Genomic DNA, 14409 nt, shown 5'->3' with positions numbered 1-14409 from the left:
TCTGTTCCGTGCCTTACTGTTATGTCCTAAATTCTATATGCTTAATTTAGTGATAAATTAGATCTCTTTATCATGATGAATAGGACAAATTATGAATTCCAAGCGTCTTTTGACACCAACTGGAAAGCTTAATGAGGTTAAAGGAACATTCATTAACATGCACATACATTTTACTCTTACCACATACATAGAGAGGAAATGTCACTTCCTCCAGAGAGAGAAAGGCTCAAAACTAGCGATAATTCTTTTCCAGCACAAATAGCCTCAAATATGAATTGGGGATGGATCACAAACAAAATGTTAATGTACAAAAGTTTAATTCCTGTAATCAAAGCAACTGTCATGCAGTAATCGGACAAAAAATGAACAAAACGAAAGGTCAGTTGACATAGAAGGAGATCATGCAGACTGAATAGAGTGAGCATGAATACAACACATAGCTGCTGTTATAGCTGTTCTAGCAATTCCTCACTGCTAAATACATTAAGGAGTACATTTTTAAAATGAAATACAGAGTAACAGTGAAATGAAAAATGAAAATGAATGAAAAATGAATGAAATGCAGTAAACGAAAAATGCAGCAAATGTTGCAGTTGTGCAGATGTGTGAGTATGGATGTGAACTGGAATTATAATTGCCCCAATGTACCTCAAGCTAGAATTCAGTTAATTGAGTGAGATACAGGAATCCACGATTGCTGTGTCAACAGTCTCATGATGCATCATTACTTGATCTGAAAGTATTAAAATGTCACCTTTAATTGTATTGAAAAGCTCAGTAATGTTATACAAGTCACCAAGTACTATTACTTTTACGTTATTTAGCAAGTGAATGATTAAGTAAACATTAATTCACTTGAAGCAACTTACATATAGATAGGATGACACAAATAAATAAGTGAACACATGTGAATAAAAAAGTGAGAAAATAAATGAAATGCACAAATGTGCATACACATACACACACATAATCGCATAATACATAAATGTATAAATATGTTTAATAAATAAATAAACAAATAAAATTTTTGTTCTTGTACTATTTGTTATTCATTGTTCATTATTCTTGTACTCTTTTCTACATACATTTATTTGTCTTTATTTGACATTTTATTTCATTTGACAGTTTATTTGCTTTCATACTGTATGTATTAAATGGTTTCTAGTATTTTCCTGTATGATGCAATACAGTTCTTTTTACAGGTTGGTATACTTGTTATATATTTTTATTAAATAAAAAAAGAAATGCCAGATGTATCTAATTTTACAAAAAAAAAAAAAAAAAAAATCATGAGTCATGAAATTGTTTTATTTCAAAATTACTTCATGGAAATGAAGTAGAGCAAACACAGGCTTGGAACTTCCTGTTCAGTTTCATTTAGGCAGAAGTGAATCTCTTGACAAATGTTTGCTTAGATTGTTGGATACTGAACAATATCAGCTGTATGGTACATGTCATAGTATTAATATCCCATGCAACAGGATTACAAGTGTTACCTAAGTCATTCTAGGGTGGGTTAGGTTCTATAAGTTATACTAGTTTTACACTGGATGCTGAACCTAGCACACTGGCATTGCATGATATTAATAAAGAAAATAGGTTTACTGAATGATCATGGATATTTTACTTTGTTGTTTTTCCTTCTGACACACACGAACTCACTCAATTTCTTCTTAATACACGCTAGATTATGGGCCAGCATAACCAGAGCCAAAGTTGGAGGAGCTCTGGCATTGTGCAGTTTACAGTAATCAGAAACAGGTGTCCACAGAGGGCCTGCATTTGTTGGTATTTTCAATGCTGATGGAAGGCTCTTTTGTGTTTCATACATACCCGTTTAATTAGGAATGTTTAGGAGGAATCTGAAAAAAAAAAATGGAAAATGTGTAAACAAATGACAAAAAATGACATGTTGTAGATCAAAGAAACTGCTGTAGGCAACTGAAAAATGAACTGTGCAAAATAATAGCATGTCTGCAAGCAGCTTTCGTTGATATTGTATACAAACCCTTAAACTACTGTCTGATTGCTTCCAATTTAGCAGAGGTTCATGGAACAAGTTAGCTCTCCACATCATTTAATAATGTTTTCGTTTAAGATGAAATAACTAAATGCATCTTAGATTAAAATGAATCAGTTATTCAGCTAATTATCCCTGTGTGCTGCATCTATACATCTATGCATTGTATATGCCATTGTCATGAGAACAGTGACATTAACAATTAGATCCTCAAAACATCATGAATCAGAAACACTTTCCCTCTGCATTGCCCTTTCCATGCTAGACCACTGAATATGTGGGACAGCACTGTAACTGCATAAGCACAATTTATTACTCCATTCCCACCACACATGGAAACTGCATACAAAGAGCTACCCCTAGCTCATACTTACCATAAGCAATCAAGGAGCTTTTTTCTAGGTAAAGTAGAACTAAATCACCAAACCACCTAACATTCTAAAGCATGTGGCAGGGCCATTAGTCCCGCCCAGACAGACGCCTAGAGACAGACTCCTCTAATCAGTCTCCAGGATGTTTTTAACACATCTAATTAAAGTCATAAAACCACTGTCATGAGTACTTAATGCACCTTCCTGCCCTTTCCAAATGTCTCCATATAACATATAGCTTTTAACTTCAGCAGTTGTTCAGTGGTTGAATTCAATGTGCAATAATCAAACTGTTTAATTTAAAGTCACCCAATATGTGATTCATACTGACATGGTAGGGCCTGAAATGTTTGACGTACATAATCTCCATAGTACAGTTTTACGAACTGTGTTTCTGAAGTCTTTAAATAGATGAAATATTGTTAAAACAGGCAGAATTAAAGTAGAAAGAAACAGTGCCATGAATTTGAATGGAACAATATCAGTTATATCACTTATGCAGAACTGAGAATGTAAGGAGTTTAGCATTGATTCTTCTTAAAGGATCAAACTGCTCATGAAAGAAACAGTAGCAATAACAGTAGATTAGAATGTGTGATATGGCATGTGTGATATGTGTGTAAAACTGACCAATATGAAAACTGTGGTCTCAAATCACAGAAAAACATCCAATAAGGATGAATGAAGAATATGGGTGCTGGTGATGCGTTCAGAGGCACTCTGCTAACCACTCCCCGCAACATTTTGCAATCATAATTTGGATATCCTTCTGAGAGCCCTGCTAATGATTAACATATGATTTAAAAGACTGCAGGCATGGTTCAGAAAACTAACTAACCCCTAAAACGACTCACTCTTTGGCAGTAACCATTTAATGTTTTTTTCCTCTCTGTATTTAATATAGAATATCTTAATGTATACAGAACTGATGGGGCCCTGTAATTAACACAGTGCTAAGATGTGTGCTGATGTAAACTGCTGGTTAGGTCAATAATGCATCTTGGTTGTTGGGCCTTGGCTGAACTGCTGTAATATAAATATCAGTGGATATCTGTTTGCCACTGTCCCACTGGTACCAAATTTTGGGTGACAATTTTGCCTGGAGTGAGGATGGAAATGCACATCAATATGCTTGTAGCTACTCAGTAAGCCAGTTGCTGTAACAATATGGAGCATTCCTTTTTCAAACAGCAGTATCTGAGCACCACTGGGTTGCTGCCTGGGAAAACCTAATTGCTGCTGGAAGTGATGTTGATTGGCAAGCAAGGAACAGTCTTCCTGACGTACAAATAAGAAGTACAATGATTGGGCAACTGCTGTAATTGATGTCATCTTTGAGATGAGGAGATAAGCTGTCTGAGGAATTAAGGTGAGGGTTCATTCATACTTTCTCTAGAAAATAGTGTATAGTTGGGGGGAGACAAATTCTGCTGTCTCTTATTTCTGTTTGCATATACAGTCAGAGCTCTTGGCAGTCAGGTTTACAGAACACAGAACTCCTGCTAAATGTATTCCAAAATCACTAAATGATAACTTGAATCCAGCTCACTGGCGACAGGCAGCCATTAAGTTAATTGTAAGTGGGGATATTATATTGTTATCATGACTATTGAATTTTAAAGCTTGCTGAAAGGTTCCTAACTATGTCATTGCAGCTCTGTGCATACTCCCATTAAGGTCCAAAAGCAAGATTGGAAATATCTCTAGTCATCTGTGGCCATCTCATGGGAGGAGACTTCCCCAGCGGACCACTTTGCAAAACACTCAAAGAGAAGTTTCTAATACTGTAGTTTTATTAATTACATTCAATCGTTAAAGATCTTGAGGCAGGCAGTTTATGCTATGCTTATTGAATAGCGTGTGTCATCTTGTTGTTGGCATCTTGTTGTCTTATGCATTTGCTTTGTGTTTATGAATTTATTCCAAGAGAACAGCATGACCTCCAAATTAAATTAAACTTCTCTTGCTGTCAACACCATCTACATTTGAGAACTTTACACTACTAAGGGTTCTCTGACATAAAGGCAATTTCAGGCCATATTTCAGAAATTTACATTTAAAAAGGGAATGCCACTTTTGAGTCCAGGGGTGCAAATGATAAAAAAAAAAATCCAATTACTTCAATCCGGTGAGGGTCAGAGATGTCATCTATGCAGCCAAGGAAAAATTATTCTTACCAGTATCAAGTTTCTTATCTCCCTTCACAGGTCACATACCTCTGCCTTCCTATCATAAGTAAAGACCAGACAAACAGAGACTTCAGAGATTAAAACAGGAATGCTTGCAGCCCCTGGTTTTTGGACAAAATGCATTCCTGATACCCACTCTGTAAACTGGTTCATTGGAAATTGAGACACAGTATTTTAAGTGTTTGTAAAGTGAATTATGCTCCTGAACTCTTGCAAAAACTTATGTTTTCACAAAAAGCCCAGATAAATAAAAATTAGGTCAAATTCATGAGATATTACTACTGCAAATGCATGTGAATTTAACATATGAAGAACAGCATAGATATTCAGTATTCACCACTGTGAAATAGTCCAGGAATGACAGGACATGGAGACTAACAAATTGTAAATCACAGTCGTGATTCATTACAGGGTGAACAAGAAATCATAAAATATATAGGACAAATCTTCTTCAGCTCACCCTTGAAAGTTCATTAAGTGAACACAGCACACTAAAATAAAAAAGACAGGACAGCAAACTAAAGCTAAAGCTGCCCAATGGGGAAAAAAAAGATTTCAGATTTTTTTTTTTTTTTTTTTTTTTTTACTTCACTGCAATGAACTCTCTCTCATTCTCACCACCCAGGCCTCTCTTGCCTTTCAAATCAGGTTGTGGGGTTGTAAAACAAATAGTGTTTAGTTTTTTTTAATAAAGAGGGATCTTGAAATGGGATTGCCTGTATCAGTGATTGACCTGTGTTGATTGTACCATGGCATGGTTATACAAAATGCCATTAGCGGTACATGCTTGCAGTCACTTCATAGCTTTGAAGCTCACAGTATGAGGATTTCCTCTAGTGACATGCTGGGGCTGCGAGATGGATCTGTTCCTGGTGAGCTGTGAGAAATATTGGGCAAGCTTGTTGAATGCAGAACATCTTATTTATGGTGTTATCTGCGCCAAAGCTTGAACAGATTCACTGAATGCAGGTGGATACATAATCAACGTATAAAAGTAAGAGGGAGATTCTAGGATTTCCTCCAAAAACAAGCCCTGTTTTAAATTAATGCTCCAAATATAAATCAGGTGTGTTTTTACACTCAGCAGTGATGGCAAAACATGTTTAATATAATATCCAAACTTCTGTAAATCAGGGGAAGGCACCATCAATTTAGACAGGGTTTTATCCTGGTGCTCCTCTGTGCCAACAGCCACGGTTTAGGGAAAACTAATTTAAGTTGCTGTATAGATAAGTGTGAAAACACATTTTTAAAGTATTTTTTTCTGTGAAATTACTTCTGTCTCTTAACAGGCAACCCAGTAAATCTGCCTCTTTGATACACTTTTAACACCTCAGAGAGAGTACCCATCTCGGGCTTTGGGTCATAAAACCTGTGGTGTGAATCATGTTCAAAAAGGGGTGAGGTGGATTAAATTATTGTAGTAAAAGAGAGGTGGGAATTTCTCCACAGGGCTGCAGTGCAGTGTGGCACATTGCCGGGGTGCAGACACAGAATGTGTCTTCACCCAATTGTTCCTTCAGCTAAAACACTGGAGCTACTTAATGGACAACCTAAGCTGGTTCATCAGGAGTGGAAGACGAGAGTATAGGAGGAGGATGTGTACCAGACTCGCCTTTACACACATGCCAGAGTTAGCTTTCAAAACTAACCTGCAGGTATCCACACATGCAGGGGGAAATCTCCTGCTCCCTGTAGACGGTTCATTTAATTTCCATTTTCACCATTTCTTGTCCCAGGTTTGTTCCTTTTCTCATAGACTTTGATGGTATTATGGATTGAAGAAGAAATATATTGCAAATGTTTGACACTCCATTAAGTACAGGGATTCACCAAGATTATAAATGGGTGCATTTCAACATGTACAGTCCAGGAGCTGCTTGTTAGGCGTTTCCCTGCTTTGACAAATTAAAGGAGTGGAGTGGTTAACACTGTAGTATGTGCTAATTTCTTGGATACGGAAAAGGTTTCAATGACAGGCTGGATGTCACTGGAAAAGTACTTAACAAGAAAAAAATGGTCATTTGATACCCTGGTAAAGTATCCTGTCCAAACAGAGGTCTGTATTTACTTTATAAGAAATGGTTAGAACAAACTAAAAAAAAAAGATAAGACAATATCAAGGGTTGTTAATGCTACAGAATGGAGAGTCCCTGCCTGTACAACCACAATAAGCTAGTTCCATCATTTTTAGAACCAATTAGGCTGACACTTGCATTAAATTTATAAAATGAAATACATTAAAAATAGATCAAAGAGGCCCCTAGTATATGCTACAACATAAAGGCAGCTGCACGCACAATCTAATAAACCCAGCTCTGTTACCTTAGGCATATCATGGAAAATTAAAAGGGCACTTGACAATGTATTCCCCAGAAAAGAAATATCATTAGTCAGAGGGTAAACAACACGCTACTTATGTGTCGCACATGTCAATCAAGACCTTTTTATTTTTTTGCGAAGCTTGTTTGAACAGTCACAGAGCCTCCTGAATCCCACCCCATGCTCCTACTTCAAAAGAACCTTCCAGCACAGTGGCTTTCATCACCTGTCTGTGCCTCACAGTGATGTCACTGAAATAGTCTTATCGTCCGTGACGCAGTGGGCACTGTGACATTTCCCCCTCAGGGTTGCTGTGGAGACCGCTCAGACTGGCCGGCTCTGTGTCTTTGATCAGTCACAGCTACAATTTACATGGTCTTTACCTCAGAGCAAACTGCCTTTACAGAAAAGCTCTGGCCACATGACAGGCTGATGGGCCCTTTGGACACTCATGCACTTATACACCAGGTCTCCTGTCAAACACTCACAGCAATGGATTCACAGAGGTAGAACGTTACTCAGATGATCATGAATTCCTGAAATTAAATGATCACGGCAACTTCATCAGTCGCTGGTACTCTTCATCAGTCGCTGGTACTCTCATTAGAGATGCAGTTCTGTGGGATGCTTCTTGATGCCCTGACTCAAATGGTGCATTCGTAAAAATTTCATATGAGGTACGTACGTATACGTAAAAATATTTAATGAAAAATGTTTTTGTTTAGGAAGAATTACATCTTAAAAGAAAAGGTAAAATCTTTTAAATTTCCTCCCATCACGTTACCTTGTTGGCATGCGTACTTCTTCAAAACTCAATTATATTAAGAGCAGAGTGAAAGGCCCCCATAAACAAATTGCACACAGACGGAAACACTTTCAAACTTTGGAGGTCTGGTGACTCACAATAAGCACAGGCAAGGACTCAAGGACAGACTTCAAGGTTCTTTCAGAATTTATTGGCATATTGAATAAACTCTGCACTGAAGAATTTTATGCTCCCTAACGGTTTAATTGGTTATCAGCCCAACTGATTCAATTCTGCCGACATTCACAGCCTCCACAAGCACCAAGCAGACCAACGAATTTCCAGGGGAAAGTCCTATGAAGCCAGACAGGGACATCATGATACTGGTGACCTTTATGAGAAAACCAATTGTTTCTAAATAAATTGCAGTTTCTACAGAGAAAAATCAAATTCATGTGAGCCAAAAATCATGTGAGCCAAACTTCTGCAACAATTCTGTAACAATTAAATTGTCTTAGGAACTAACCGCAGTGTTGTCATAATTAGGATTTAAGCAGGGTTTTTTTTTGTTAACTTTCAGCAATTGGCCAAAATATTATACTCTATGAGCAACTACAAAAGAAACCGATCTAAATCTAAATGTTATCTAAAGGGAAAGGCAAAGCCCACTGCAGTAACCGAGTCTACACTTCAGGTAACATTGAGAAATGAAATATAGTAACGTAGCTGATGAACAAGGTGTGACAATTACATAATTGTATGCTTACCATAATAAGGCTTTTGAAAAGATTAATTTAATATATTGTCCTATGCATTTTACATAAGAGAACATATTTGTTTTACATAGACCAAAAGTAAAAATTCTGTGGCCACATACTACTGCTGTAAAACATTGGAGTCTGTAATACATTTCGGAAAGCTGGTGGTAGACCTTCTCAAAGGGTGTTGATTTAGTCTTTAGTGAAGTTTGACAAGGGGACAGCCCCTGGACCGGTGCCAGTGCTGACGGGGGTCATTCTAATTAAGGCACATTTATGCGGAAAGTGCTGGTGGCTGCTCTTTGTCACTGGCCCTTAGACTGAAATATACCATGTTTTTTTCTGGTTAATGGCCAAGATGAAGTGACCAGGAAAGCTTAAAAAGGGCAATCTGGATGCCTGAAGCAAAAACATGAGTGAGTTCAATGCACACACTGTCCATTACTTTAGACATACAGGGCACACGGAGCAGGAGATTTAACCACCAATGCTGCAAGTCTGTGGAAAACTGTTACTCTTCCAAAGAACAGTGAAATCTCTTAGACACCTTGCATGTTAACAAAAAGCAAATATGACACTATTTTATACACACGCATACATGCATACACACACCTTTGAAATAAAGTCATTCTTTGTTAATCTAAGAAAAATTCAAAAATGTTTAGCGAGTCAGCATAAAAAAAAAAAAAAAAAAAACATAAAAATCCTGCAGGAACTTCACATATTTTATCAATTGTTCAAAATTTTACAATTTACCAAACTGTCAACCACTATTATGAAACTTGGCAAGAATTTAGTTTACAAATCCTTGGACAAAAAACAATGACAGCCATAACTGCTATATATTAAAAAGACACACTGTATTTTGTAAGACCAAGAGAATTTAAAGGGCAGCTGAATTGTAGCAGCTGAATACCCCCTTCTCAGGCTCCTTTCCCTTTGGCAATGTTGTATTAAAAAAGTATGTAAACTACACATGTAGAATTTTCACACAAATCCTTAATGGAAAAAAAAGACCAGGAACAGGCCAAACACATTTGAGGATATGTTTTTAATGCTATAGTTGGGTTGTTTTTTCCTAACAGTCATAGAAGTGATCAATACTGCACATTTCACACAACATAATTTAATAAGAAATAAAAATAACAATAAAATAATAAAAATAAGGCATTGGTAAATGGGTACAAAATGTCCTTATATTAGTTTCTTATCAACATTGAGTTCAGTACAAAGAAGGTTTCTTCTTTTTTTTACTAAAATATAAATAAAATTTTGTCGCTTTACAGAAAAGTGAAGGCCAAATACAGGAAAATTGGAGCATGTGAATAAATCAATGCTCAATTACATCAAATTATTTCGCACAAAATTAATGATTAAAAAAAAACAAAACAAAACAAAGACAACATAAAACATGCACTGTGATGTAAATCACTGGACTAAAGGATGAAACAAGCCCATACACCGAGTTATGTTGTGTTTGTGCTCCTCTGGAAGAAACAGCCATTTAAAGCCTTTTTCATTGGTAACTAGATATGAGTGGCGGAAACATCTTCACCTTGATCCCCGACAGGCCTTCTGGATGCCTCGGGTGCTTGACACAACCTTTTTAAATGAGTAACACCTGGTTAGTTGTTTATTGGACCTCATTATTTATAATTAGTCAGTGATAGCCTTATTAAACCCGGAGAACAAAAAGCCTAGAAGATACCATCCAGTTAAACGATTACAGATACAGAACACAGCACCGCTCTGGAGAGACTGCAGCTCAATGCACTTAACAAAAAGGAAGAACTGGATATCATGTATTCCTAAAAAAAAAAAAAAAATCATTTTACATCACTGTTCACTTGTCATCTACACATATCTTGTTTGTGTATTATACAAAAGTGTGTGTTTCAGTTTTTTGCCTGTAGCCTTTAAAGCACATTTCCATATATTCATATGACGTAAGGCCACCTTTCACAGCAAATGGTTAAATTCGACACAAACGTGTACACGCCACACTATGACTGAAACAGGACTTGCGTGATGAGGATTCAGTACCCTGTTGCCACATAGACCTGCAAATAATTATTTAGCTCAAACACAAAGGTTTATGTTGGGAAACATTCTGTCTAACATAAAACTGAATATGAACGAGTTAAAGTACACAATTATTAGTCAGGCCTCAGGCCATTATCCGTGTACTTGCATGCCATCCCCCCTCAAGTATGTACATATTGTTGTAAAGTTCAATGCAATCTCAGAGGTAATGTTACATAATTGTTTCCAACAGTAAGTAAAATCATCTGAAAAGATAAGCCTAATAAAAAAAAAAAAAAAAAACACCTGATTGTTGTGGTTTCACACGCACTGAGAGTGAAAATGTCTTTCAGTTGCAGGAGGACTTTTGATGCTTGCATAATGTGCGTAGCCTTGTAAGGATAAGACCACTGGCTGACCACTCTTCACTTCAAGTTCATCCATTAGACACTGCTCTCCAACTGTTAACAAAAAGAAAACACGAACAGAATTATACTGGTAACACTTTTTTTAGAAGCAGACAAACATACAACATTGGTTTTATTGTGTTTACACGCCTTGTGCCATGTGTAGTTCCTTCTCACAGGTTCAACGTCAAGCACATTCTGGGCCTCTGTTGGATCTGACTGGATAAACCACCTCACACTATGAATTCACAACCACAATTCTGTGGTCATATGTCCAGCACACTCTGACTAAAACCTATACTCCATAATGGTTCCCAACAATATGTGTTGGTTTAAACCGGAAAATCAAATATCAACTCATCCCCAGCAATGTCTGCCTTTCAGTTCTCCAGTAAAATGGAAATTACATTTTTAACAGACACAGGACCTTTTACACAGCTGGAGGATTGCAGTGGAACTTATTTTGTGCTGGTTATAGGATGTAACAGATCTGGGCTGTTCGACAGTGAGACAGACAGAGAGCTGTACTGCAGCCACTTACGAGCTTCAGTACAAACCAGCTCTAAGGCTCTAATATTTCAAGGCTTTGGCCTGGGATCTACACTCGGTCAGGACCCAGGGAACTGATCAAACATCCATGAGCTACAAGTGCATACCTCCTCTACATGATATAATAAAATCTAACTACATTTCCTACACACACCCTTTCCTGGACAAGGAGAGTTTTTTGTATTTACCAGCAGCTTGTTTCCCAACCCTTCTTAGAAATTCTTGAAGATCTCCAGGTCCTTAGGAGGAACCGGTGTGTCCTTCTTCCATTCCTCTTCAGGGTAGGCATCGAAGTTGGATGTATCCCCCTCATGAGAGACTTTGGGAACTATTGGAGGCTGGGACAACAACAGGAAGAGGGAGATAAAGTTGGCAGTCTCTATTCAAGATACCAAAAACCAAGTCTTCAAATCCGGTTTCAAAGAGGACTGTTTGTACATTTTTACCATTCAGTTAAGTTCTACACACCTTTCTCATATTACATACAACAAAAGTACTATGATCAAATGGTATGTACAAATATGATGTACAATATATACAACATGTACAACATAGGCCTAAATGGGAGGCAGGGGAGGGTCACAGCATTGTAATGGTGGACTCTCCTTTATACGGCTTCAATGATTCAGCGTTAATGCACCTCCTCCTGTTTTTGTCCTGAGTTGGACATCTGGAAGTATTTAGTATGTTTCTTCATACTGATTCAAATCAAACAATTTTATTAATTTCCTCTTTTTCAGCATTTAGATACTAACCTGGTGGGCTTTTCAGCTGTGGTAACTTTGGCAATGCGTTTGATTTCCAGTTTTTAAAAACATTACATTCCAAACATTACACTCCAATTTTTTTTCTTTATCTGATGCCCTCCTCTGAAGAGATTCACATATTTTATAATTTTACTAACACTTAGGTATTTTAAACATACACACACATACACTGTTGGTCTAAACTATATAAAAGAACACTGACCAACATGTTCTATAACCTGCCTAAGAGTGCTTCAACTATCCCATCATAGCTTTGAATCCACAACCCTCAGGCCCACATACTCATCTGAGATGTGTGTGTGTCAATCTAAGGCCATACAATGTACAGAAATGAATTAATGGGATAGTTAACACAGCAATGTAATCTTTTAAAATACATACAGCAAAATGCTATGTAGTTTAAAGAGAGTACTGGGATAATTAAAAGAGAATGACAAGCTAACAATGAAATAAAGACCGCAAATCGCAGCTCTTCTACTGCAGGCGAATAAATAAAAGCTTGTGTTTAATGGCTCACCCTTGCCAAAAGGAGCGGAGTTATGCTCCGAACATAAACATATATTGAGTAACAGAAGCGTAAATGAAAGAAAAAAGAAACAATGAGGGCTTATTTGTTCCGCTGTGTTTTTAATAACCTTGTTAATCCACATGTGCTCCGGGGGCAGATACACAAGAGCGCCGTTCAGAGACAGCTGACTTCATGGGGCTGTTGGTTTACTGCTGGTTCTCCTCTTCATGTTAACGCATGGTAAACCGGGTAACTCCAGGGGTCAGTTTATGCTGTAGTGCGCGTGAGACGATAGGACTCACCTTCAGCTTTCTTTGGGGCACAATATCCCAGTCTATTGATTTGAACCATCTGTGCTTTTTCACATCCTCTGCTCCATTCTGCACAGAAAAAAAAAACACTGCTGTTGACAGATTTGATTTATTTGATTTGCTAATGCTGACACTACTGATTCTTAATTCCTAATTTTACTTGACTTGTACACATTGGTGTGCCAACCTTGTCTGACAAGGCCAGATCAATAAATTATTTCATCGCTGTGTTCTTAATTTAGCTCATTTTCATACTGTAACATTTACCTCAAAAACATTCATATGCTGGCTGGTTTCCTTGGACAAGATGACCAAAATACGAGACAGCTTTCGGAAGGTCACGTGCGGTCTGAGAAGCCGGCCTAACAAAAGGCCTGCTGTTCGTTTCAGGGAAAAACACAAAGGGCTTTCATGGGAATCTCATTCACGAGCGTGTCCCTTCGCTCACCTTCCGAATTTCCACAAAGCCTTGCCACTACGGCCAATTCCTGCCTGTGTTTCCAGAGGACTGATCACGGGAGAGAGGCGCGACTTGAACTACGATAAAGTAGCCTCCTAGCTTTCTCGTTCTTTTCCATTAACCGTTGATAGCTGTCTACCCATCTACACCCATCTCGTCTCTGAAAAGGGGTTTTATTTTTAGCCTTGGTCTGGTGATGACCACATTACACTTGTGAGCAGGGAAAATTAGCAGAGAGAACAATGGGCTTGCATTGAATTTTATTAGTGCTAAAAGCCTCTGAAAAGGCCTCTCTGATCTTAATGAGTGAAACCGCAGAAGAAATTTGAGTACTTCACAAATCATTAATTCAGAAAATTCCTTCCCCTTTCTCTCAAAATAATATGAGAGCTCTGTTTAAAGGACAATCAAAAAGTGCCCCAGAATATGATTTGTGCTGATTACATTTCTGCAGGAAAGAGAGAGGTGTGCAGTAAAACACATAAAAAATAATCATAGAGAGCAAAAGAACCTGTCACATAGCATTTACTTTTTACCCATAGGTGACATATTTAGCACATCACTGTAAAACTATGACATTTTTCTTGCTGGAACAGAAACTACCTGAAGGCACACAGGTCTTTGACACATGCTGAAGGAAACAAAGTAAACATGAAGCATGATAAAATTCCAGATTTTTATTCCCTTAGCGGCATTCCTGCACCTATCTCCAGTCCTCTAGAGACTTATGAGACTTGTGTTAGACAACTTTCAACCTTTTGAAGAGCTCATTCTGTGACAAGAGCAAATACACCATGAGAGTGTAAAAGTGCATTCGGTGTAGAAATGCAGCGATGCATCACTGTTCTGAATCAATGGTTCCCGCCAGTGACCCGCAGAGTCTAACTGTAGTGGAGAGGGCTAGGAGTGCTGCCCCCACAGCAATCTGTACAAACACAGCTGTTATCTCGCATTTGGAGCACTGCATGCACTCTGAGATG

At 37.7% G+C, this 14409-nt stretch overlaps 1 protein-coding gene across 1 annotated transcript in view; it reads right to left on the bottom strand.

The window, feature by feature from the left end:
* Positions 1 to 10692: 10692 nt before the first annotated feature.
* The window catches only part of prkx (protein kinase X-linked), a 38411-nt gene continuing 34694 nt past the window's right edge, over positions 10693 to 14409 (bottom strand). Inside the window, exons 7-9 of the mRNA XM_036541023.1 lie at positions 12961 to 13038; positions 11572 to 11721; positions 10693 to 10888 (exon numbers count right to left, since the gene is read on the bottom strand). Of these exons, the coding sequence (XP_036396916.1) occupies positions 11596 to 11721; positions 12961 to 13038 (204 nt within the window). The 3' untranslated portion in view covers positions 10693 to 10888; positions 11572 to 11595. The remainder of the gene's footprint in view (positions 10889 to 11571; positions 11722 to 12960; positions 13039 to 14409) is intronic.

Source organism: Megalops cyprinoides, chromosome 11, assembly GCF_013368585.1.
Source record: "Megalops cyprinoides isolate fMegCyp1 chromosome 11, fMegCyp1.pri, whole genome shotgun sequence".
In the NCBI taxonomy this organism is placed as follows: domain Eukaryota; kingdom Metazoa; phylum Chordata; class Actinopteri; order Elopiformes; family Megalopidae; genus Megalops; species Megalops cyprinoides.
The sequence above is the reverse complement of the archived record's forward strand: the minus strand, read 5'-3'. Positions and strand labels throughout refer to the sequence as shown.